General features: G+C 36.0%; 2 protein-coding genes across 4 annotated transcripts; both read right to left on the bottom strand.

Annotated features, from left to right (window-relative positions):
- Positions 1–677: 677 nt before the first annotated feature.
- On the bottom strand, positions 678–17,265 carry LOC126721980 (uncharacterized). Its single transcript, XM_050425118.1, is given in 26 exon segments — positions 678–1,155; positions 1,271–1,357; positions 7,283–7,425; positions 7,506–7,611; positions 7,711–7,803; positions 8,207–8,332; positions 8,445–8,541; positions 8,842–8,979; positions 9,062–9,182; positions 9,277–9,401; positions 9,483–9,565; positions 9,650–9,771; positions 10,019–10,132; positions 10,241–10,384; positions 10,532–10,610; positions 11,162–11,216; positions 11,839–11,954; positions 12,092–12,190; positions 12,621–12,688; positions 13,623–13,773; positions 13,863–13,996; positions 14,081–14,128; positions 14,131–14,196; positions 14,443–14,602; positions 16,978–17,173; positions 17,231–17,265. Coding segments are annotated over 26 exon segments (2,823 nt in total). The 3' UTR covers positions 678–1,038.
- LOC126722245 (replication protein A 70 kDa DNA-binding subunit B-like) lies at positions 17,112–23,303 on the bottom strand. Of its 3 annotated transcripts, XM_050425406.1 has the most exons (9): positions 23,217–23,303; positions 22,884–22,952; positions 22,325–22,457; positions 21,085–21,355; positions 20,908–21,004; positions 20,563–20,687; positions 20,409–20,487; positions 19,808–19,943; positions 19,156–19,572 (listed from the first exon to the last, which is right to left on the bottom strand). In XM_050425406.1, the coding sequence occupies exons 5-9, from the start codon at positions 20,937–20,939 to the stop codon at positions 19,420–19,422; spliced, it is 525 nt and encodes a 174-aa protein (XP_050281363.1). In that variant the 5' UTR covers positions 20,940–21,004; positions 21,085–21,355; positions 22,325–22,457; positions 22,884–22,952; positions 23,217–23,303; the 3' UTR covers positions 19,156–19,419. The 3 variants fall into 3 exon arrangements, with proteins under 3 accessions (XP_050281364.1, XP_050281362.1, XP_050281363.1); XM_050425407.1 differs by lacking the exons at positions 19,156–19,572; positions 21,085–21,355; positions 22,325–22,457; positions 22,884–22,952; positions 23,217–23,303 and adding an exon at positions 17,112–17,423 and having other exon boundaries at positions 20,908–21,013; XM_050425405.1 differs by lacking the exons at positions 21,085–21,355; positions 22,325–22,457; positions 22,884–22,952; positions 23,217–23,303 and having other exon boundaries at positions 19,155–19,572; positions 20,908–21,013.
- Between the last annotated feature and the right edge of the window lie 1,544 nt (positions 23,304–24,847).

Raw genomic sequence — 24,847 nt, 5'->3', positions numbered from 1 at the left:
CATTTAAATACCTGAACTGATCTAGGTGCCAAGGCACTAGGTTTTCAGTCCAATCGGCTAAGTCGATTTGGGTTTAATAACTATGCTCACAACCCATTGTCTTCTCTTCACTTCTAAACCCTTTTTTCCCCGCTACTTCATAGAATGAATTAGGCCTATTCTCAATTCAATTCTTTAGGGTTTTTTATTTTTAGGATTTTTTACTTTTCAAAATTACATCATTTTAATAAACTTAACCATTTAGACAAAGAGCCTATATTGAAAACCAGTAAAAGTTAAAAGGAATGAATTGATAACATATAAATAAAATAAAAAAATGTAATTTATAATTTAACCTTTATTTTTTAAGAAATGTTATTTTCATTACATTTTCTTAATACTTTCAAAACAAATTTTAACTGACAAGTTTTTTATTGTTATTGATGGGTAAATAAAGTAATTTCAGTAATGAGTTCAAATTAGAATTATTAACAACTTAATTATGACTTAAGATTTGTTGTGAAAGTATGGTAAAAATATTGTGGATATAGCACTTATCTTCTTTTTAAAGCTTCAGTACAGAGTTTTGATTGAATCCGTATATTGGTGCAGGCATTTGATCACAGCCCCATAGTAATGCATTCATCAAGATATCTCCATATATTATTGCTAAGAAGATATCAAATAGAGCTTAATACTAAAAATCAAATTATTTCTTTTATAAAGCAAAAATACACAAATATTGCCGAAGGGTTTCCTTTTTTCAACTCCTGCGTGTTGCAGTCACCAGTACATGCAGCATGGAAGGTAACCTTGTACAGTTGTACCCCCTTCCCCTCTCTTTCCCCTCTATTTCTTATTTCTCTAACCAACCAAAAACTAGAAACAAGAAACAAAAATCACAACACAATGCTCCTCAAAACTATTTTGTCAACTGGAAAATGGGGAATACTATTCAACTATAAATAAATAAATATTTATATATTAAAAATAAATAATAATAAAAAACTTACAACACGCTATTTGTGATTTCTTTACTATTACTCATTGAGTACATAGTTAATTCATAAGCCTTGGAGACTTCAGGGAATAAACACTCCTCACAAATCCTTTACCAAATTGACCAACGGATTTTAATACATCAACTGGATCTTCTCCTTCCTCTCGACCCCGTTTCTAGAATAATATATAAATTCAGGGCAGAAGATTCAAGTTAATAAGATCAGTACACTATACACATTGCATCTCATCAAGTTTCTTATCAGAACTTGGGAAAGATATTGAAATATACCTTGGAAGAAAATCTGTCCCACGTTATGCCAATAGCATCTCCTCCCAGAGAATCATACCACACCTTGAACATGTTGGAAAACTCTTTCTGCATGTGTCAAAAGAAAATGTAAGTTGTAGGGACACGTTCCGAAACGAACCGCAATAGTAGTTGGGTCCGCACGTGAATGGGCCCAGACAATATCATTTGTAGAGAGTGGGCTCGAAAGGCTAAATCGTGGTTACCCGGCGGTGGTTTTGTTAAGGTGTTCATGCATGGTTTAGGGGTATTCACCTCTGGAGTCCTTTTTTCCAGTGGAACTGGAGAGGCCCCCTCTTTAGGTTACATATTTTTTCTTTTATACTAACATGCGTTCACTTTCCTTCGTCCACGTCTAGGGTCGACCTTTCCAAGACTGATACTTGTCCCATCAGTCCCAGACCCAAGTCGTTGGGAGTAGTTGATAAAGCTAAAGAACACGGCTCTGTTAGGTGCAAAGCTATGTATGGGAAAAGTAGTAAGGGCAGCATTTTCTAGATATTTCAGATTTTCTTTCAAGATTGTCCCTATGCCGCTTTTGCCCCTTTTCTTGGTGGGGCTTTGGGCCAGTCGAGGGCTGCACCGTCCTTGGCTGCTTCTCCGGGCCCATTTGTGATTTGTGCTTTGCGCTATTGAGCTTGGGCTACCACCTTCTTCGGCTTGGGCCTTGGGGTTTCCCGTGAGTAAGTGGGCCTGGCCCATGTATTGTTGGGCCCCACAATAGCCCCTCAAAACCCTGCTGTCCGACCTCCTAGTTGGAAAGGGGGGTTTTGACAATTCCGAGCCTTTATTACGGCTCATTTAATTCGACCCTTCCCTGGCGTTGGCAATTCTCCGAATGCCCAGGAAACGCTCCAATCTACAAGATATCCTTCTTGATTTAACCTTGATACGTTCTGTCCGTTTGGCTACCCAAAGTAGGTCTTTAATGTTTTCCCTTCACGAGACCTCTCAAATTCAATGGCTACTGATGACATGGGGGAGCGGAATAGGCGCATTCTTGCTGGTGGATTTCCTTGAAGATCTGAACACATTTAATACCATCCTCTTCGTCCCTTATATAAAGAGGGTGGACATGAGTTGTTTCTTCCATACGTGAATCCCTTAATCCCCCAGAAACCTGAAGTCTTTAGATTCCTCCCAGAATTTACATTTACCTTCCGATTATACCTCGACCCGTAATACGTTCGCCACAGTCATAGGTGATGAAGAAACCTTCTCCCTCCCAAAAATACCATGTTCTGACCAAACTCGAGATGGCTCGGTCGGGGCAAGGATGGCGGAGACTCAAGATTTGTCTCTCCTTCCTTTCAGCCAAAATTCGAAGCAGGAACTCGTCACGTCGCACCTTCGGCGTGACTGAGCCGAGGACACACAGTATCATCACCACCCGCTCTCTCATGAGCATATCTAATGTGGTACCGGTGTACTAGGAGTCAGGACTGGGGCAGGGACTAAATGCCCCTGCTTCTTCCTCTCTTCGTTCACTGGCGCCACCCTTTACTTTTCTTTCTTCTTCTTTCCACCACCAGCTCCATCCTGGTGCTTTTCTTTCTCCCTCTTTTGCTCCTTTCTCTTTCTTTTCATTTCTTCCCTCTTCTTCTCCTCCTTCTCTTACTCATGTCCTCCATCTTCCTCATTCATCTCCTCCATCTTCCAATTCTTCTTCCTTCTCCTTCAAATTCTTCTTCCTTGTCCTTCATCTTTTTCTAAAGAAGGTTCTTCTCTCAATATGAGTAATACTGAGGCAGAGATCGGAGAGACTTTGAAGATGAGTCCAAAAGACACCTGACTGTTTACTTATCTGTATTGTGGTTGTTATTGCTGCTTCGGCAGTTCACCTTTTGTATAGGCTTGTTTAAGCCCTTCTGTGTACATTGTAATAATTTTCCATATTAATAAAAGTTGCTGTTTATTTATTTCGCATGTTTTGTTTTATGTTTTTTACAAGTTTACAAGCGCTGCCCGGCACAATAATATTGCATTTGAATCAATGACAACTAAGGTTGTAATATTTGCCAATAAAAAGATGTCACCATAACTTTAATAAAATTATTTGACATAATAATGTCGACCAGTGAGGAATGAAACTCACCGTGAAATTAGCCGAGATGAGGACTAAGTGCTCGATATGGTGTAGGAAATAACTATCCGAGGACATATCATTTGCCAAATGAACAGCTTCCTTGGGCTAATGAACATCGGGTTGTTTTGCCATCTTCTTAACACATTGGCCTTAACCTTTTACAGTACTTAAGCCGAGAATTTTCCCCATCCGAGTAGTTGGTTTCCCAAAAGGCTTGAGACCGAGGGCTTCGCAACGCCTGGGTTCTGTCTAAAACTTATGTTTTTTTTTTTTTTTTTTTTTTTTTTTTTTTTTTTTTTTTTTTTTTTTTTTTTTTTTTTTTTTTTTTTTTCTTTTGTGTACTTGGTTTCCCCATACGCTTGAGTCCGAGGACCATGCAAGTCCTAGGTTCTGTCCAAAACTTTTGAGTTCAGATTCTCCCTTTCCTCAGGTATTTTGCGAGATGTCGAGCAGGAGGTTGTCCTCGGCAACCGCTACTCCTCGGCGTGGGCCATAGTCCCAGGGCCCTCATGCAGAACGGGCCTGGGCCGCGAATTCACTAAGCCCACAAATTAAGAGATACTTCTGTAGTCTTTGACCACGCTGTACTCTGACGTCCCAGTGTTCGAGGTGCGCTTTTACGAGGCTCCTTTAATCTTGTGGTTGCAGTTGACATTGGAAATTGAGCCAGAGCCATTTTGTCTGTAGCGTCCCTTGGGACGCTGCGTGCATTAAACGCCACCGCCTTATCCCTTAGATAAATAAGAGAGACAGTTGCTTTAACTACACACACCTCCTTTAGCTCCCTCCCAAGTCACAGCTCCTATATTCAGTGCTGTCCTCCCTTACCATAACATGTTTGAGGCGAGGGTTGAGAAGAAAGGACTCTCTCCGCCACGGAAGCGTCGTGTCCTCCTAAGACTCAAAATGGTGAGGTATGGGCACAAGAAGCATAAGTTCAAGAGGATACTCCAGTTCGACCGAGGGGAAAGGGTGCCTTTCCCTCTTTTAGTCAAAATCTGAAGCAGGTTCTGTTCATGCCAAAATTTTGGTATGTCAGAAGAAAGATTCTCCGCCATCAGCGCCTTTGCCTGGTTGCAGGAAAATATTTAGAGAAAGCCCCTCAACTTCCCACTCCCTGCACCTCTCCTTCAACGGTGTCAGGTTCAAGTTGGGTTTCTTTTGCTGCCTGAGTCATGGGCATGTAAAAGCATTGAGGAAGAATAAGGTCTTGGAGCTGTAGCCAACCTATCCTCTGACCCACCTCCTCGGCTTTCTCTAATTCTCTTGTATCTTTCTTTTTTGCTTATGTAGTGAGCTTTGACATAGGCTGATTCCAGCTTTTCATTGTACGCTGTACTATCTCTTTGTTTTAGTAAAAATGGGAATTTATCTACTTGTTTTGGGTACTGTTCTTTTGGCAACACCACTTCGTGAATGAGTGTGCTCCCTGCATGTGTTTTTCCTCGGCGATACTTAGAGCAAGAGCCCTTGAAACACGATTCAACTAGTTCTAATTTACCTATACTACCAGGCGTAAATAATAATTGATAGTAAGTTAAACTTAGGAAACTAACCGAGATAACGGTTGAACGTTCTGTGATATGTGCGAGAATACTGTCCGAGAACGATAAACTCTAAATAATTCACCCGAGGGGGTGACCGAGCATTGAGCGACTTCGATTATGCTTTTGGAAACATGTTGCTCCATTCCATACTGGCCCCTCTAGCGTTGAGGATCCGAGGGCAAACTATAGAATCCATGTAGATCAGGAATTAACCCAATTGTTAATGGAAAGTTTTTCTCGGGGAGATTCTAAGATCCACGTAACGTAGTTTTCTTTGTAAGTAGTTGGTTTCCCCAGAGGCTTGGGTCCGAGGACCATACAAGGCCTTGGTTCTGTCCAAAACTTGTATTCTCTTTGTAAGTAGTTGGTTTCCCCAGAGGCTTGGGTCCGAGGACCATACAAGGCCTTGGTTCTGTCCAAAACTTGTATTTTCTTTGTAAGTAATTGGTTTCCCCAGAGGCTTGGGTCCGAGGACCATACAAGGCCTTGGTTCTGTCCAAAACTTGTATTTTCTTTGTAAGTAGTTGGTTTCCCCAGAGGCTTGGGTCCGAGGACCATACAAGGCCTTGGTTCTGTCCAAAACTTGTATTCTCTTTGTAAGTAATTGGTTTCCCCAGAGGCTTGGGTCACAAGGCCTTGGTTCTGTCCAAAACTTGTACTTTCTTTATAAGTAGTTGGTTTCCCCAGAGGCTTGGGTCCGAGGACCATACAAGGCCTTGGTTCTGTCCAAAACTTGTATTTTCTTTGTAAGTAATTGGTTTCCCCAGAGGCTTGGGTCCGAGGACCATACAAGGCCTTGGTTCTGTCCAAAACTTGTATTTTCTTTGTAAGTAGTTGGTTTCCCCAGAGGTTTGGGTCCGAGGACCATACAAGGCCTTGGTTCTGTCCAAAACTTGTATTCTCTTTGTAAGTAATTGGTTTCCCCAGAGGCTTGGGTCACAAGGCCTTGGTTCTGTCCAAAACTTGTACTTTCTTTGTAAGTAGTTGGTTTCCCCAGAGGCTTGGGTCACAAGGCCTTGGTTCTGTCCAAAACTTGTACTTTCTTTGTAAGTAGTTGGTTTCCCCAGAGGCTTGGGTCCGAGGACCATACAAGGCCTTGGTTCTGTCCAAAACTTGTATTTTCTTTGTAAGTAATTGGTTTCCCCAGAGGCTTGGGTCCGAGGACCATACAAGGCCTTGGTTCTGTCCAAAACTTGTATTTTCCTTGTAAGTAGTTGGTTTCCCCAGAGGCTTGGGTCACAAGGCCTTGGTTCTGTCCAAAACTTGTACTTTCTTTGTAAGTAGTTGGTTTCCCCAGAGGCTTGGGTCCGAGGACCATACAAGGCCTTGGTTCTGTCCAAAACTTGTATTTTCTTTGTAAGTAATTGGTTTCCCTAGAGGCTTGGGTCCGAGGACCATACAAGGCCTTGGTTCTGTCCAAAACTTGTATTTTCTTGTTCATTTATCCACTTCTTGAAGGTTAGCTCATCGAATAAAGTGGGGGAAGCTATCTTGATGTTTGAAGCCCCTAGACTTGCCATGCCACTGGCATTATGAGGCATAGCCCCTGGTGGGAACTTGTGTCGGAACAACGACAAGGTGTCGCCGGTCATAAAGGCGTCCTCGTAGACCCTTGTTCAACAGAAACTCAACTACATCGCCGCTCGAGCTCACGCGTAAGCCTCCCCACAGACGGCGCCAATTGTAGGGACACGTTCCGAAACGAACCGCAATAGTAGTTGGGTCCACACGTGAATGGGCCCAGACAATATCATTTGTAAAGAGTGGGCTCGAAAGGCTAAATCGTGGTTACCCGGCGGTGGTTTTGTTAAGGTGTTCATGCATGGTTTAGGGGTATTCACCTCTGGAGTCCTTTTTTCCAGTGGAACTGGAGAGGCCCCCTCTTTAGGTTACATATTTTTTCTTTTATACTAGCATGCGTTCACTTTCCTTCGTCCACGTGTAGGGTCGACATTTCCAAGACTGATACTTGTCCCATCAGTCCCAGACCCAAGTCGTTGGGAGTAGTTGATAAAGCTAAAGAACACGGCTCTGTTAGGTGCAAAGCTATGTATGGGAAAAGTAGTAAGGGCAGCCTTTCCTAGATATTTCAGATTTTCTTTCAAGATTGTCCCTATGCCGCTTTTGCCCCTTTTCTTGGTGGGGCTTTGGGCCAGCCGAGGGCTGCACCGTCCTCGGCTGCTTCTCCGGGCCCATTTGTGCTTTGCGCTATTGAGCTTAGGCTACCACCTTCTTCGGCTTGGGCCTTGGGGTTTCCCGTGAGTAAGTGGGCCTGGCCCATGTATTGTTGGGCCCCACATAAGTAAATAATAAGGAGAGCAATGACTTCAAGATTAACATCAAACCAGTGAAAATGCTTGCCTCTAAATCTCCAACAAAGAACCTCAGCGGATCAAAGTTCACCAATAGCTTATTTTTCAGTTCCTCTAAGCTACCCTTAAAGTCTACAGGTGACATGAAGGGTTGGAAAACCTTGCTAGCATTCCCCCGAGCGACATGCTTCCCTGCCCAGGATGTGCATGTTATGGAACTTAATTTACTAAAAAGTTCAGCAATGCTAGTGAAAAAGGCTGCAGAAGTTTACCTTGGTTTAGTTCAGAAGGAAAGAGAAGCCGTTGGGGGTATGGTAATCTGTCCCTGTGGAGAAGAATGACAGCATCATAGTTGTTCAAAGGAGTTCGGAGAAGGCACTGCAAGAAAAAAATAATGCTGTAACAACTCATGTACATAGAAATCAAAAAATTAAAAAACCACAACCCTCTAAAACCTGACAAATGTTTCAGACTCACCTCCCATTTATAGGAATCAATCTGGTCCTGCAAGATGAGTTTGTTCAACAAGTTTGCACTGCTTCTAGCATAAGCCACCAACCTTTTAAGTTCCTTTTGAGTAAAACAGTTTCCATGTGTCAATAAAGAATAGGACACAATCCATACTAAATCTAACACTATTTGCACATAAAAACAAGAACTGGATGCAGGCAAATAGATGTTGAGAGTGTCTCCACTGAGCAAAATCTAGATGATACCAAAGAATTTCCTCTTGGCTAAGCCAATGTTTGCAGGAAAGTTACCAAGATACTCTCACCGTACAACTCACAAGAAATGTTTTAATGGAAAAGGAATATCCATTGGAAAGGTAACAATATTGTCAAATAAGCACAAGCAAATTGAATTTAAAGGAACTACCAACCGATGCCATAAATTAGCAAGCACGAACATATGAGAGGATGCTTCAGCTTTTAAACAATTAGGCAACCAAGTTGAATTTAAAGGAACTACCAACTGATACGTTTGGAGAGAATCTGGTCCAAGCCTCAGATGCCTTGTCATAAGCTGTAGCCAGGAACATTGCTGCACTTATATTTTGTTTGTTTTCTTCGTAACCTTTTCTAGTCAACATAAAGTTATTCTGAAAAAATGATAATGGACATCCAGTGAAAAATAAGATCACAAATTTAAGTAAGAATGAACCAAAATTATTGTATACTATTCAATAATAATTCACTCAATACAGAACTTACACTTATCTCTTTCTCGTCTTTTGGGCTCAAATCTTCGTTTATGTCAACAACCAAAGCAGAAAAGGTCCAGTCATATTCTGATAGTAATCAGAGGAACCTATTAATGAAGTTGGAATGCATATGACAGAACACCATCAGGCCCAAGGAGACTAACTAGTTTGCAGATATAATAGTCTGAGCAACCCATATATTAAATAAGCCCACATATGGAGCCATCAATTCAGAAGAATTAGTTTAAGTTACATGTTATAAAGTCCTGGAAGAAAGGTTTCTTAACAATCTATTTCTTCATAATGTTTTAAGTTAATATCTATGATTTAAGGTGCAAAATCAAGCATGTAATTTACACAGTTACAAATTAGTTAAAATTCCTTATATGCGGAACAGATAACCCAACCTTAAAAATCCAGTGATGCGAGAGCAAGGAGCATTAAATGGTAAAGGTTTTAAAAAGAGATGAGCAACCAATAGCTCGACTGCCTCTTCTCCCAAGCAAGATGAAAATAGATGTGAGGCAACCCATCGTTTTGCAATCCTTCACAAATAACAAAAGGAAGTTATTCAGAGTTGGGGGTTGAACCAGAAAGATAATTTAGCATGCAAAAATAAAAGCTCACCTAACTACAGGTCCATATAGCGGATAACGACCCTGTAATCCATTAATCATGCTAGAATGCTGACTGCGAACAAAAAGTTCTTTGTCTATAGAGCTGACCCACTTAAATTGGTCACTTCCATCTGCAAATTAATTGGTTTAATCAAGTCAACATCATAAAAGTCTGACAAGCAGACCCATATATATGTAGTCATATGTTAGACTTAGAGTTCTTACCTTCCCTTTTCAACAAACTCAGGCCCCTCTCATGCCAAATTTTAAGACGAAATACATATCCAGACATGAAAACATCAACATCATCCTCAGTTGCAGTACATGTCATCCCCCAAGAATTCTGGAGACTGCCATAGTAGTATCATTAGATAAACCTTTAAAAAAGAATATAGCCATTGTTGTGAATAAAGAAGCCCAGCATGACCTACCTCTCTCCAATTTTAAGAAGGAAAGCAGTTTTAGTTTTCTCAATCGCTATATCATCCATTGGCCAGTTCCCAGAGCCTTCCAACTGGATCAGAGAAAATTATAACTTTCAGAAATTAAATAACAAGAATAAATAAAGAAAGCAAGACAGATAAACAAGATATCATGCCTGAATCATAACTTCCAGAGGCTGAATGCAGGATGGCATGAGCTTTTGTAGCCTTGGAACATCACCCTTGTCAATAGCCAGTGGATGAGGTTCGGGAGGGAAGACAGAAGTAAACCTGAAAGCTGCAATTTATATAAGTGCACAGGACAATAATTCTTGGTTGAGGAGGGTTAATTGGCTATAAAAGATAAGCCAAATCAAGAATTTTCCTTAATAACAAAATAAACTCTGTATAAGAACAATCCAAACCCAAATTCTCGATTGAGTTTTATGAGCTAAGCTACCATTATAACTTCTATAAGCAACAAAAAAATCTATTAAACAAAGATAACAAAACATGAACAAAGATTTCCAGCTATGAAAAGGTACCTGGATCTAAGGGCTGCACACTAGATACCTTCAACGGGATGTCTTGGATAAGACGCAGGCGCTTTGATAAAACTTCAAGTGCCTCAAGCAAGCTTCCAGAAAATGATATAGGATCTAATAAAATTATCACTTTCTTATTACAAAGCATTGAGCAATTCCAAGAGAAAAGAACAATAAAAAGAATTGGCAAAATTTAAAAGAACTCAGTAGCCAATTCATTACCACAAACACCATGAAGTAGAGAGAAATCAAGTTGATCGACAATATGCACAATATTCTCCTTTGATAAAGAAAGATGCCGCAAAAGTACATATTCAGCAATTCTTTTCAAAATGAGATGTCTATTCCAGTGCTCACTTTCCCATACTACGAAAAATGGGGAAAAAAAAAAAACCATCAGGTTTATCATCTTGACACTTGATCTTAGCCAAACAGGTAAAAAGCATGCAAAACCTCCAGAATCAACTAAACTTGATTACCAGCAGCCAAAAGAAGCATGAAGGAATACCTCACCTGTGCTTTCTGCAATTGTACCATCTTTAAATCTCCTAAGCTCAGCCTTCTCCCCCCAAAACTTTCGGAATTTGAGAGCCTAGTGCAAATCATGAGCAATATCAACAAACATCAGAACTGCAATGAAATCCTCCCCCCCCCTTAACAAAACACTGACATTCACTTAAAGTTCAAATGTTGGGCAATCATTTCTCAGGATGAGGGCCATCTGATCTTCTAGCTTCTGTTGGGGTTATTTTTTTACTCCAATATAAAGACAATGACTATAGAGCAGGTTTAATAAGCTCAAGTTAGATTCCCAAAGAAAGTCATAATCTTTGTTAACTCCTTAATTGACATGCCTTTTTTAACTACTATTAATGGTATTTTAGGTCTTCTTCTACCTTTTTTTTCCCTTTGACTTGATCCAATCTCTCACTAGTGCATTAATCGCTCACCTTTACATATGACCAAAAAATCTCAAGTGACTCTCCTCTTCTTTTCATTAATAGGAGTCATACCTATTTTTAAGCAAATTTCCTCATTTTGAAGCCTATCTTTTCTTATATTTTCAGTTATCCATCGTAACATTCTCATTCCAGCTACACTCATTTTATAACAGTCCATCAATTGTACCAAACAATCTTCTACCTTTTTTTTTCCATTGACTTGAATCCAGGCTCTCACTGGTGTATTAATTGCTTGCCTATACACATGACCAAACAATCTCAAGTGACTCTCCTCATTTTGAAGCCTATCTTTTCTTGTATTTTCAGTTATCCATTGTAACATTCTCATTCTAGCTCACTCATTTTATAAATCAATTAGTACCAAAGAGTATAGCTAATCTTATAACATTCTTATAAAACTTCCCCTTTAACTTAATAGGAATTTTGGGATCATGCAATACTCCTGATGTGATTTTCTTGGTCAATAAAAACCACATGTAGATCTTTAGAGGCTTCTCTATATCTTTCATTAGACATCTAAGTAAAATAAATAGCTTCCATGGTAGATAGCCCTAGCGCGAAACCAAATGATTCTCTAATATTGTTGTTTTGTGTCTTAACCTATGTTCAATCACCACATAATAAAGGCCATGCAATTATATTTTTCTAAAGTAGGAAAGCGTAAAGCATGCTTGCAAAACCAAAATTATGCACCTTTCTTGGTTGATAACTTGATATTAAGAAATATAAAACCTCTTTCAATTTTCAAGAATAACATTTAAGAAAGTATAATTCATCACTTCACCATTCCATCTTTAAACAAGTCTTCTGTTAAGCAATGAATGACAAACGTTACAGATATTAGTTAAACAGTTTTACCTTATGCAATAGTCATATTTAGCACCAGAGTCAACCTTGGTCATAAAAATTTCCTCAAATCCACCATCTCTGCATTTCTCTATGCACTTAAGTGTCAAAGCAGCCTCGTCTTGGAGCTGAAATGTTAAAAAATGTGTGCATATATACATATTTTTCATAAAAAAAGTTTAATGTGGGTTAAAATAAAACTTAAACAAGATATTCAAAGTTTTGATTTAATACATATGGACCACAATGTCCTGGCAAATAGTACCTGAATGAAACCAATCCTTGATATACAAAATGACATATTGAAGGGAGTTGATGGATCACAAATAACAATTGGAAAAGCTTCTTTATATGAAACCCTTTCCTGCAACACCAAAGTGCATAATTACAAATATAAAAACAATAAAGAAGATGAGCAATATTGCATTTTCCATGACACTAATAATGAAGAAAAAACACAATGAAAAATACACACAAAGAAAAAAGAAAATCTTTAATTGTTTCAAGTGATCAGACACATCAAAAGACTCCATCATGGACCTATTTCTCATGTTTCAATGCAGAAATATGCCAGAATATAATTTGGTTCATAGTGGCACTCATGATAATTCATAATTCACCCTTGCTTGTAGTTGCTTCTTTGTTTTTGTGTTTTTTAAAATCTTCAACAATCAAATTTTGAAAACATACAAAAATAGAAACAAGAGATGATTTATACTTGCAATGCAAGAGCACAAAACAAGAACAATAAGAAAAGTAGAAATTATATCACATAGGATCAGTAAGCAGCAGACCTCCTGTGATATACCCTTCTGGCCTTCCCGTCTGAAGTAGAGTCCATTGTTCCATATTTTTGCAGTGGCTGCAAATCAATTAGTAGACATTATTGTTATGAACATGCACTAAATGAAAACAAGTTACATCCCAAAGAGCCAATAATTAGTAACAAGAATACCAACCACAAGAACTTCCACGGATGCACAAAGTCGACCCAATCCTAATGATTCCAAATTATACTACTTAATATTTAAACATGTACTTCCAAACCATTTATTCTGCATTGTTCTCCCATACTGACCATGTACAACACCTAAGATGAAAGAAATTGGTTTTCCTTATTTCATTAAAAAGATAGCGGCCTAAGTACAACACTAATAAACACTTTAAAGGCTAGTTAATCTTCTGCAATAACTCTGGTTACTGGTCATTTGATTTATTTTATTCTTTTCCCCCTTTTTCTGTCCTGTAAAAGGAATTAATGCGTCTAAGTGTTCAAACTGTGAAGCCTACATCAAATTATATCTAGCTGGAAACTGAAACTGAGAAGAAAAGTCTTGAGACAATTCGTAAAGAATACCACAAAAGATAACACAAAATCAAAACAAGTTGCAAAATAATCCAATACAGCAACAAGCACCCAATTCATTCTTTTTCCCTGATAGACAAAATAAACAAGCCACTTTCTCTTTCAAGTACAGTTCAACATTTTGCACACATAAAATCACTTGCTTGAACAACCAGACTGATATTACCATCATATTAACCACTAATAAGCACCACTTTGTCTTAACACAAATTACAGTTTAGTCTATTGAACTACATACCAATAAGTTACTTCATCTCATATATAAATTCTACAATTAAAATATACTAATTATTTCATAGCTTCAAGTTCAATATGTGAATGAATTTCACCATACATATGACAACAACCATGAAGAATAAATATTACAGTCAAAAAAAAAAAAAAAAAAAAACTTTTGAACAATAAGGGCTTAAAGAAAAACAAATTATACCAATGAAGTTCAATGTAACACGAAATATCTGCATTGCCCTCATAGAATTGGCAATCTTGTTTTGACTTGCAAGGTATGACAATATGACAGATATTAGAAACCCATTCAGGCAATCATGAACATAAATCGAGCTTCTCTGTCGAGCCCAAACCTACATCAGCAGGAAAAACTCATATTTCCATGTCCCAATACAAAGCTACTACATTAATTGTTAAAATGACTGATACTCTAGAATTATACCTTCAGTAAAACTGAAGCCTCTCCTAACTCCTTCCATCCAAGAAAAGTCTTCTTAATAAGTTCTGAAGTATCTTCTAAAAACATGTCTTCCAAAATACTACTATTGTACTTCGGTGTAGCCTGTGGAATACCCCCTTTAATAAAATCACAAAACAAGTTAACAGTTTAGGTGAAAACACCACAACAATAACATGCTAAAACTGAAGAAAACTCATTACCATGAGTCAAAGCACGTATATTGCTCCGTTTCAGGTTCAACTTTTTATGGTAAACAGGGAGTTTGTTGTAGGGATTATCCTTACAAAAAACCCAGGAAGTCCAACAAGCTCCGTAGCTGCAACACAAATAATATTTGCTTACTTGGATTAATAGAAAAAAAAGGGGGGGGGGGGGGGGGGAGGGGGCGAATATTGTACTCATGGTGTGTATACAAAGCCCAAAATAAACCAACAATATTTGTTCAATCCAAATTTGCAAGATTAGGTGTGGCAGTAAAATAATAATCCAATAACTCAGTTTAAATAAATGCAAGAGGAAAATAACAGTTAAAAGTTATACTTATAACATCAGAAAAACAAACCTGGATAGACAAGCAATACAGGTTTTCGGGCCTCGTTCTGTAGGGTAGACCATTCAACCTTAACTGAGGAAAATTTCAAGTACTTCTTGATTATGGAAAGGTATAGGCACCTTTTTGCATGGTACCGATAATTCAAATAATCTTTCTCATGAAAGCACTCCTGCCAGAAAAGAAACATTATAAGTAGTAATATGCTTATATTGATACATATAATTAACAACGTATATCATGTATACCCAAGAGTATTGGAAAAGCAGATTCTGTAACTACTATCTGGTAATATAGTACCCAATAAGTTCTGTAGCTTACTATCCCTGAGCTTTAACTCTTTAATGGTCAATAGAAAATATTAAAAGCAAGATAATCCCTTCCCACCTCAACAAATGCTTCATCACTGAGTTATAATATTTTGGATCCATCTTGTAATCTATGTAACTTGTACTCAAATATAATTAATTACTTGATGCTCTATGAAAAGTTCCATGTCTTCTCAAGGTAATTACCACTAGATATAAGTCAAGGTGAGCAACCAGACATCTTTCTTTGCATACTACTTTGACCTTTGATGAGTAGCCATTACAACTATTTATTACACATATTCCACCCCATCATGACATAAAAGATGTTGGTCACAATCGGTGCACTAAAAACAACTTATGGCAGTTGTATACACATCTAAATTAATAAAATCAGTGTCCTAATAACACAAAGCTCATCCATTTGCAGCATGGGATAGCTTGTTAGCTTACATCAACAGTACACACATGCAACTACCTATGCTATAATTATAACACAAAGCCCGTTCATTTGATCATGTGTAAAATAAGTTGAAAAACAAAATCAATATACACTGTTAGGAGCCTAGTTTTTATTTCATTTTATTATTTAAAATTTTATTTTGGTTATCAGGGGTTGGGTAATTAGATAACAATGTTAGTCTAGAATAAATCTTTTCTACTTGTAGTATAGAAAGATTAGGTTTCTTTTGAACTTAAATGATAGCTTTACCTTGTAAAGCTATCTATGTTGATTGATAGAGGAAGCTGAGTAAGTTGAAAAATATTATTATTGAGTGAGTTCACTTTGGAGGTCTGGACTCCCTTGAAGCAGTCCATTTATCAATTAGGAGATCTTGGATCCCTCAAAGCGACCAACAAACCAATTGGGTTTGTATCATACACTGGTATATTTTACCAATAAATTTTTTTATGGTACGTTTACAAAGGCACTCAATGAGTTTTGAACCTATGATCTCATTGTAAACACAAAATTTTCCAATTGCAGAAAATCAAACAATTGAAAAGAAGTATGGTTTGCAAATATAAATTTGTATTGATGAATAATGAGTACAATCTCTATTTCAATTCTTTTACAAAAGAATACCCTCTGATTCTATCTTTTTTGAACTTGACTTGAACAAGAGATCTTCTTGACTTTGGTTGGAAGATGGATTGAATGGTCTTCACAACAAATCTCTAGCTTTGAGCTTATTAGAGATTTATTGTTCTTCAAGTCTTTGGATGTGAAGGCTCATAGGTTGAAGTTCTTCAGAGCTTTAGAGGCTTGATCCGTTGAGCTTCAAAGATTTGGGTTTGTTGAAGTTTATGGAGGCTTTTTAGCTTAATTTCAATAGAACTTCAAAGAACTCGAACAAGAGATCTTCTTGACTTTGGTTGGAAGATGAATTGAACGGTCTTCACAACGAATCTCTAGCTTTGAGCTTGTTAGAGATCTGTTGTTCTTCAAGTTCTTCAATCCCTTTGAATGTTCTTCAAGTTCTTCAAAAATTCTTGAGACGGAATTTCTCCAGAGCTTGGGCCTCCTGAAAACTTGGTTTTGAAAATGGGAGGGGTTGTCCTCTATTTATTTTGATATGCTTAAAAGTATGTAGTAGACTTTTGATTAGCCCAAATTCTTTTTAGAGATAATTATCTCTATTTATCTATTTTGATAAAGATCATATTTTGATAAAGATAATTGTCAACAAAGATAAATAATTATCTCCATTTAATTTATTTATTTTAATAAAGATAATTATCTATCAATTTTGAATAGAAAATTTATCTTTATTTTATTTATTTATTTTAATAAAGATAATTATTCATATATTTTGAATAGGAAATTTATCTTTTTCTTGTGGGCCAAATGACACGTGACAAATTTTAATATGTCAATGTAATATCAATTTGGATGACATATGTCATCATTTGATTTAATTAATTTAATGACATTAATTCAGAATTTGCCACTAAATTTTGAAATGGCATTTTATAATTGGCTTAAAATTTTGCCTCCTACACTCACCATCCATCCATTCTTAATTTCTTATTAGAAAAGGAAGTAGCATTTGGGCTATAGCTCATCAGCACGTGACATGGAGCAGATATGCTATGCACTATGCAAGATCTACAACATAATAATGCAGTAAACACAAGTAGAAAACAAGTAACATAAATGATAAATTAGTTATACATCAATCACAAAATTAATCAGTTTTCATCAAAAACACATAAAGGAGATTAGCTATACAAGTACCTTTGGTAACCGAATAAAAAGATCAACATTTATATCAGGCTTCACTATGCATTGTATCGCGTAACTCTCACCGATTTCAATAGAAGTTGGATTCTTGAATTTGAACTCAACTTTGTCCACACCAATGTTTCTCACAAAACCAAGAGCTTCATCCACTGTTACTTGTCCATCAAGTTCAATTAGTAAGTAACAAAGCCTTTTTTATCAAAAATTTATTCCGTTTCTTTCTGGCAACCAAACAGAGAATTAGGGCCCTAGGGTTTTGGAAAGAGAGTAGCGAGCGAACATTACCCTTAAGTCATCGGGGATTTTATCGATGGCGTCTTTGATGGCTAAAACAATGTTGTTAACGTGCTTGGATAAGGTAGGCGAGTAGTCGAGGGTGACCTCCTTCAAGAGCTCCCTCACTTTCAAGTCCATGGAGTCTGACTCCATTGTTGTTCACTCTAGTTGGCGACAAGGACGAACCAAGGATTTAAAGTTAAGGGGGCCCGGAGATAAGCAGAAAAAAAAAATTATATTTATTATTTGCACAAAAGGACTAATCAAACAGTAACAATTTTATTTCAATAAATTTTTGTCACATATTTATTATATGTCATTTGTCTCTTTTTGTCTCTTTATCTTTGTTGTCTATTCCCAATATTGCCCCACTACCAACAAAAAACAATCAATCAAATTCTTTATATATTATCACTTTATTATAACTATATATAAATCATGGGAAATGCTAACGGATGCCCTTAGAGTATTGGTTTACAATCCATTTAAAGAAATGTTTTACGGGAAAAGAAAAAAAAAGAAAAGCAATTAATGTTTTGACAGTTGTTTTCATTTCCCATAAAAGTTGTGTCAAAACTTTCATAAAATTGATTGTTAAGCATTGCCCTAAAGACACTCAATAACATGACCCATGACCCATAAATCATAGCTCACATCTTACTTTCTAAAAAAAAAAAAAAAAAATCTCTAAGACAGACAGAGACTCCTAAGCCCTAAACACAATCACACATATTCCAATTCAATTCACAATCATACTCAGCAAAAAAACCAACACAATCACATATTCCCATAATCATCCTCAGCCAAAAAAAAAAAAAAAACACAATTAGTCAATCACAAATGCACAATACAAGCATTATATCAAATGTTATGTTAGGTTTTGAAGTTTACCCCCAGAGACAGCGATGGGGTTGGGCAAATCAAGCTGCCGGAGGCACTAAGGGCAGTGGCGGCTGAGGCTAGGTGGCGTCATGCATGGCTAACGGTCTGTGCGGCGCCGTGGCTAACCGCTTACTCTAGTCAGTACTCTCTCTTAGTTTCTCCACTCCACTCACTCTCTCTCTTGGTCTCGGTCTCTGTCTCTCAACTTTCTCTCTCTTTTTGGGTTAAGGGTTTAGTGTAGGGTTTTAGTCGGGGTAGGGGTGTAATCAAACTTAAAAGTCTCAACGAAACCGACCGAAATAATTGGAAATCATTGGTTTAGTGTAGGGTTTTACTCTGTTTTCTGTTTTTGGGCCTTGGGTTTCGGCCATTTGGGCCTTTGGTTTTTTTTTTTTTTTTTCAAAAATTTTATGTTTGGGCATTTTTTTTTTTTAATGCATTATTCAAGACCATTCGCTTTCGGCCATTTTTGGGCCTTTTGTGCTCTTTTCTATTGGGCATTTTTTTAGAAACCTGTTTTAGCCCTCTTTGGGCCTTTATTAGAAACCAATTTGGGCCCTGTTAGGGGCCTTTTATATTTTGGACATTTTTGGGCCTTTTTTAGGAACCTGTTTCGGCCCTTTTTGGGTCTTTTTACACATTCATAAAGCATTGTACAATTTACTAGTTTTGAAGCACGTACTTTGAAGCAAGTGCTAGCTAGTAAAAAGATTACCATTATTGATAGAAATGGAATTTATTTATAGTTATTTCATTATTGGATTGCCTAGAAATTATACAATTAAATGTTTCAAAATATTTAGATATCAATACTTTAGCCCTGTTCCCGTTACTTTTCTCGTAAATGCTATTCTTTATATTTTACTGTCAAAGATCACATACATAAAAAAAATGTAGTATTTGTTATATTAAGTAAATAATATAAATTTTTATGCTATATTTTGTGTCAAAATCTAAATACACGAAATTTTTTTTTATATAAATTAACTATAATAATAACGTAGATCATATTAGACCTTATACAAAAAAGAGCTTCAATATCACAAGCGTAGTTTATAAAGATGAGTATATATTGTGTACAAAAAGAGGTCTAAAAAAAATGAATGTATCCATATCTACACCTTTGATCTACAAAAAGGAAGACAAATTGATACATAATTGATTAATAATTATGTCTTTATTTGTCTTCCATGATCTTCAAAATTTCGTTTTTTCTGATCTCTAGTGAAGTTTTCAAACACATATACATATTAATTTACTTGTCACAGTGGCTTGTATTCATTCACTTTCATTTGGCACATCAAAGATGGAAACAATATTAAATCTATTGTTCGTTTCTCCACGAACGTCATAGCTTGTAGATTTGAGATGAATAATGAACTCTTGGTCGGAAGAAAGCCTTGCAATGTTTTCTAAATTTTGTATTTCATCCTACCATTAGAGCAATAATGTGAGAATTTCATATATTTTCAAACATATTCAAAACAAGAGATTTATGAACTATTAAACTATATCTTCATAAGTTTAACAAACAAATAAATATTATTTTATAAGTGTGATTGTATTATACCTCAGTGGTTGCTAGCATCAAAGTTTTCGATGTGCAATTTAAGAAATTTTCTGCATTGTTTCCAAAATTTATATGAGAGAGATAAAATTATATTACCATTTTAGGCAAAGTTGTGATAGCACCAATATCTGTCAAATTTTCAATTGGTGGCATTATAGAGGTACTAGATGAAGATGCAGGATCAAGCGTTTTGGCAATGATAGCTTCAAGCAACTTTTCATTCCTAGAAGCCCTATGAGGATGGAAAAAACAAATTAGAGAGTGATAAATATACACACCAAAAATAAGAAATGACTAACAATCTTAGTGGGGATTTAGAAATATGAAAAGAAAAAAATAAAAAAAACCTTATGATTATAAGTACTCTTATGTGCAGCAACCAAGGATTGTATCATTCCATTCAATTAAAGGTTTTTTTTTTTTTTTATATATATATATATATATATAATTAAATTTCATAAAACTACCAAAGAATGTCATTTTATTCTAGGAAAGGGACTCATTGGATTAAAATCACGTGTAATCAAAATATAACGTATAACTAAAGCAATGATATTAATCATGAAAAGGAGGATGTGAAGCAATTAATTACAATAAGATGTTTGTTATAATTCAAATCAAAAGGTAGAATAAGCTATGAAATATCATAGGAATTTATAATCTTAGGGAAGGAGTTCATAATAGATTGAAAACTTACCATTCTTCCAATGCAGTTGCTTTGGAATGATTTGGATTTATGACGAAGGAGCAAGACGGCTTGGTTGACAGAGAGATTCCTACAATGAATATAAATATGTTATTGAATTGGTGTTTCTAGCTTATAAAGAAAAAAGATTTTGGAAATCTTTTACCATTATGCGAAACCACTTTCAGTCTCGTTGCAATAATAACAGGTTTGCAATTGATAACCTCCGAAATAGTTGCTGATTCATTCGGGATGAATTGATCCCACATTATTAAACCAACAGGCTTAAGGCTGAAACATATAAATCCAATTACAGTAATCAGTATTTGTGTAGTACTTGATCATATTTCATTATAATGAATATAAGTTTAATAATTATGCTTTAAAAATATTATTTTTGCTGTTATTTTTCTTGGCTATTTATATAAACTAATTAGATTGAAGCAAATAAAATGTAGAATGAAAATAATCACATGAAAAAAACATGAAGATATTTATTAATAGATCATACAGTTGATCGATGAGAGTGAATTCTTGAATCATTGAAGGTCCAGTTCTTGTTTGAAGCTGTCGAGGCGGTTGGACAGCTATCGCAAGAGCAATGACATCTACCATATTAAACACAATAGTTTTGTCAATAAACATTATGTTAAAGAGAGTTTTTGAACTTAAACTTTACAAATCTTACCAATAGGGTCATTAAGGTCGATGTATTTGTGGAATTCATCAAAAGGAACAAAACTCTACTCTGTTGTATGAAATAAAATCTCATTCTCTAATACATCCTCAATAACAGTTCTTGTATTGATTATCCATTGATAGTTATGGTCAACAAGACGAAGTTTTGTAGGAATTGGTTTGACAAGTGCATTCGTGATAAAATACGTCCTTGCTTGGATCAACGTATCCTCATGCAGTTGAATGTCACAACCAAACAGTACAGCTTGCACTCGGTTGCCCTGTATATAGATATAAAAAAAAAAAAAAAATCAAATGAATGATTGATTCTAATTTTATAAAGGCTGAAATGAAGATGTACATTATTTGGTCGAATTAATTTATAGAAGAAACTAAGCCTAAAACCTATTAGTTAGAAGCTATATTCATTTTAAATCGTTTCGAATTTTCGTTCTTGTACTTTTGAAACAGTTAAGAAAATTTAAATAAACAGTGCCTATATAAAAGCGTGAAGGAAAATTTTTAGACTCACAAGATTCTGTTGTTATTACGTTATAACAAAATTGGTAAGAAATGCGTATATCTTATTACGAAAGAATTTTGAAGTTGTTTATATAATCTTAAGTTGCAATTTTTTTTTTCTTTTTTAAGTTAGTCATTGTTGTTGTATTGGTTTTTCTTTTTTTAGTTTTACTTAAGCACATATATATGGGCTAAATAGAGTTATGGCTCTTGATAGGGAGGGGAAAAACTTGCTACTCAAGTGGAAGAAACTGCTCTATATATGTAAATTACGTGATTTGCAATGTATTCTAGATCAAAACAAATTTTGTAGAATATACTACTTTTTCTTTTGTTTTTGCTAGCTCACATGTGGTTATATTACAATTGGTATAACTCAAAAAAGAGGAAAGTAGTTATTTATCTTGCTATTGTATAACTTTAAATGCAACAACTATCTATCTAAAATTAATAGGTAATCATAATATATATATATATTTTTTGTATTACTAAAGTAACAACATAAATTAAGAATAATAATACATTGATATATAGAAATAAAGTTCTAGCATATTGAGTAACATGTGAATTACAAAGTATCTATACTCTATATATAAAAAGGGCAGATATCCAGAATAATTATATGAAGAATAGTTGTAAAATACACGAAAATTGCAATTTCGAATTTAATTTATATAACCCTATATAAATTGGATAGTGTATAATATTATTAAATTTTTGTTTCTAACCTCTTTAACAATCAATATAAGCCTTTGATATGTGTTGACACTTTGTGTTGATGTTCGTGGCATTGATTTTTTTGGTTTCCAATTTCTTGTTTCTGGGTGAATGTCCTTAAGGGAATTGTAAATCGTCCGCATCCTAGCCATTTGAGAATAGGAGAAAGGAGAGACATTGCATTAGTTTTTTTATTTCAGTAGGTAAATAATTTGAATAAGAAATATAGATCAAAATTTCATATAATTTATAAATTCTATTAGTTTCAATAAAGTTATCCTTAAACAATAAACTGTAGTCTATGAACAACAACTATCTATATCATATATGAAATTAATTACTCAAATCAAATCTGTAGAATGGGAATAACATAGCAGGTGGCCTATACAAAATTTAGTTTCGCATTAAAAAATAAAATTAAACCCATTGAAAGAAAAGGCTTTCCCAAGAAAACAATGGCTTAAACAGAACGAAACACACTTGGGATCCAGTTCACACAATCATCTATTGAACGATGATCAAAAGAAATTAAAAAAATAAAAGAAAGAAAGAAACATAAGATAAACTGACCTGTTTACGTAACAACTACAGTTCTATAGTGACTTTTTCCCAGCCCAAAAGTGTTAACAATCAGCAACACTGACCCACAAAACAAAGAATGTGCAATCAATACAAATCTTATTATAATCCGAAAGAAAACTTGTAATTTGCATATAAATCTGTAAGTTTCTCAGCCTTAAAAAATTTCAAGCTAAATCACTGCAATAGAAGATATCAACCACAAATGAAAAGAAAATTGCCTCAACTAAATAAATAAATAAATAAATAAAATTAAGAGTTAACCGAAAGAGATTGTAAAACTATGTTTGTGTTTGCCTTTGAGAGAGAAAGAAAAAAACTTACAGGTTGGAGGAGCTGAGCATGAAACAGATAAGTGAGAGGAATAGGGGCAGAGCGTGTGTCTGTAATAGGGGTATTGCGTATCCATACATCTATATAAATGATAAAACTGATTTGAGCGGTGGTATTGATAATTGAATGCTATGGCAGAACAATGGAGAAAAGAAGCAATCATTAAATTTTTTTTCTCTGAACTCTAACAGCGAGGTAATCTAGGTGATAAACTTGAGAGGGAAAATTGACTTGTATGTGCATATGGATAAGTAAAAAACATGTGTGCGAGTAAAATCTAAACAAAAAGCAATCATGATTCTAAATTTTTCCCTCTCTAAACCCTAACAGCGAGCTAATCCAGGTGATAAATTTGGGAGAAAAAATTGACTTTCGTGTGCATATGGATAAACAAAAAAACATGCAAGAAAAAAAAGACAAAACACTTGCCTCTTTTCCTCTTTCTTCTCTTTTTCTATCGATTGGCTCACAGCTGAATTTTTTTTTTCTCATCTCTGTATCTCACCCTTTTTTCTATTTGCGGCTGTGAAGAACTTGAGCAGCTGAACAAAATGAGAAGGCACACACAGCAACATTGAAGAAGCATCTACATTCTAGGGTTAATAGGCGAAAAGACAGAAATACCCCCATGTTGTATAGGGTTGCTCAGAGGAAGGATGCATTTGTAGTGATGTTTTGAGTGGAAAGAATGGGTTTACTCATTGGGATATTCATTTTACTCATTCTATCCAAGATTGGAAGTTGGAGAGTTTACAATCTTTCTTTGCTTTATTGTATTCCACTAATATTGATCGGAATGGGGTTGATAAAATGGTGTGGAAGCCTGCAAAGAATAGAACTTTTGAAGTTAAAATCTTATTTTTAGAGCCCTAATGACTGGAGCAAGTCATGCCTTCCCTGGGAAAAGTATTTGGAGCGAAAATGGCCAACTGGCCTTAAAAACCAAACTATCTAGTTAGTAGGCGAGACTTAGAAACATATTTCATTTATAGCATCTCGAGTCTTAAAGACTCGATTTTGGGCTTCAAAATCGAGTCTTTAAGGCTCGGTTTGTATGCTTGACCACGTCTGATGTGGCAGAGTTGCCATCTGGCATTGACATGGAAATCGAGTCTCTTAGACTCGATTTCCACGTGTATTCCAACCGGAAATCGAGTCTTAGAGACTCGGTTTCCAATTGGGGTTTTTCAAAATTAACGTCTTCGTCTATTGCATTTGTCTCACTTTCACTCACACTCACGCTCACACCCTTTCACTCTCACACAAACCAGAGCGCTCTCACTCTCTCACCCTCAGTCTTACATTTTCATTTCCCACACTCACAAAACTCTCTCATTTTCTCTCTATCTCTCACACGGCCTCTCACATTCACACACGCTCACACACACACAGAACCCCGCCGGCGTCGACGAGCAGAGCCCAGCCCAGCCCAGCGACGACGCCGACGAGGCTGAGCCCAACCATCGGCTCCTCTCCTCATCGATCTCTCTCTCCCTCACTAGGAGATCCTTTCTCCTTTTCTCCCTCTCTCTCATTACCACCCCCATACCCATTCGTTTTTCCTCACCATACCCATTCCGATTTTGGTTGGTAAGTTATTTATATGATTTTTTGTTTTGATT

Source organism: Quercus robur, chromosome 4 (genome assembly GCF_932294415.1).
Source record: "Quercus robur chromosome 4, dhQueRobu3.1, whole genome shotgun sequence".
Taxonomy (NCBI): Eukaryota; Viridiplantae; Streptophyta; class Magnoliopsida; order Fagales; family Fagaceae; genus Quercus; species Quercus robur.
Note: the sequence above shows the minus strand (reverse complement) of the source record. Positions and strands in the feature narration are given on the sequence as shown.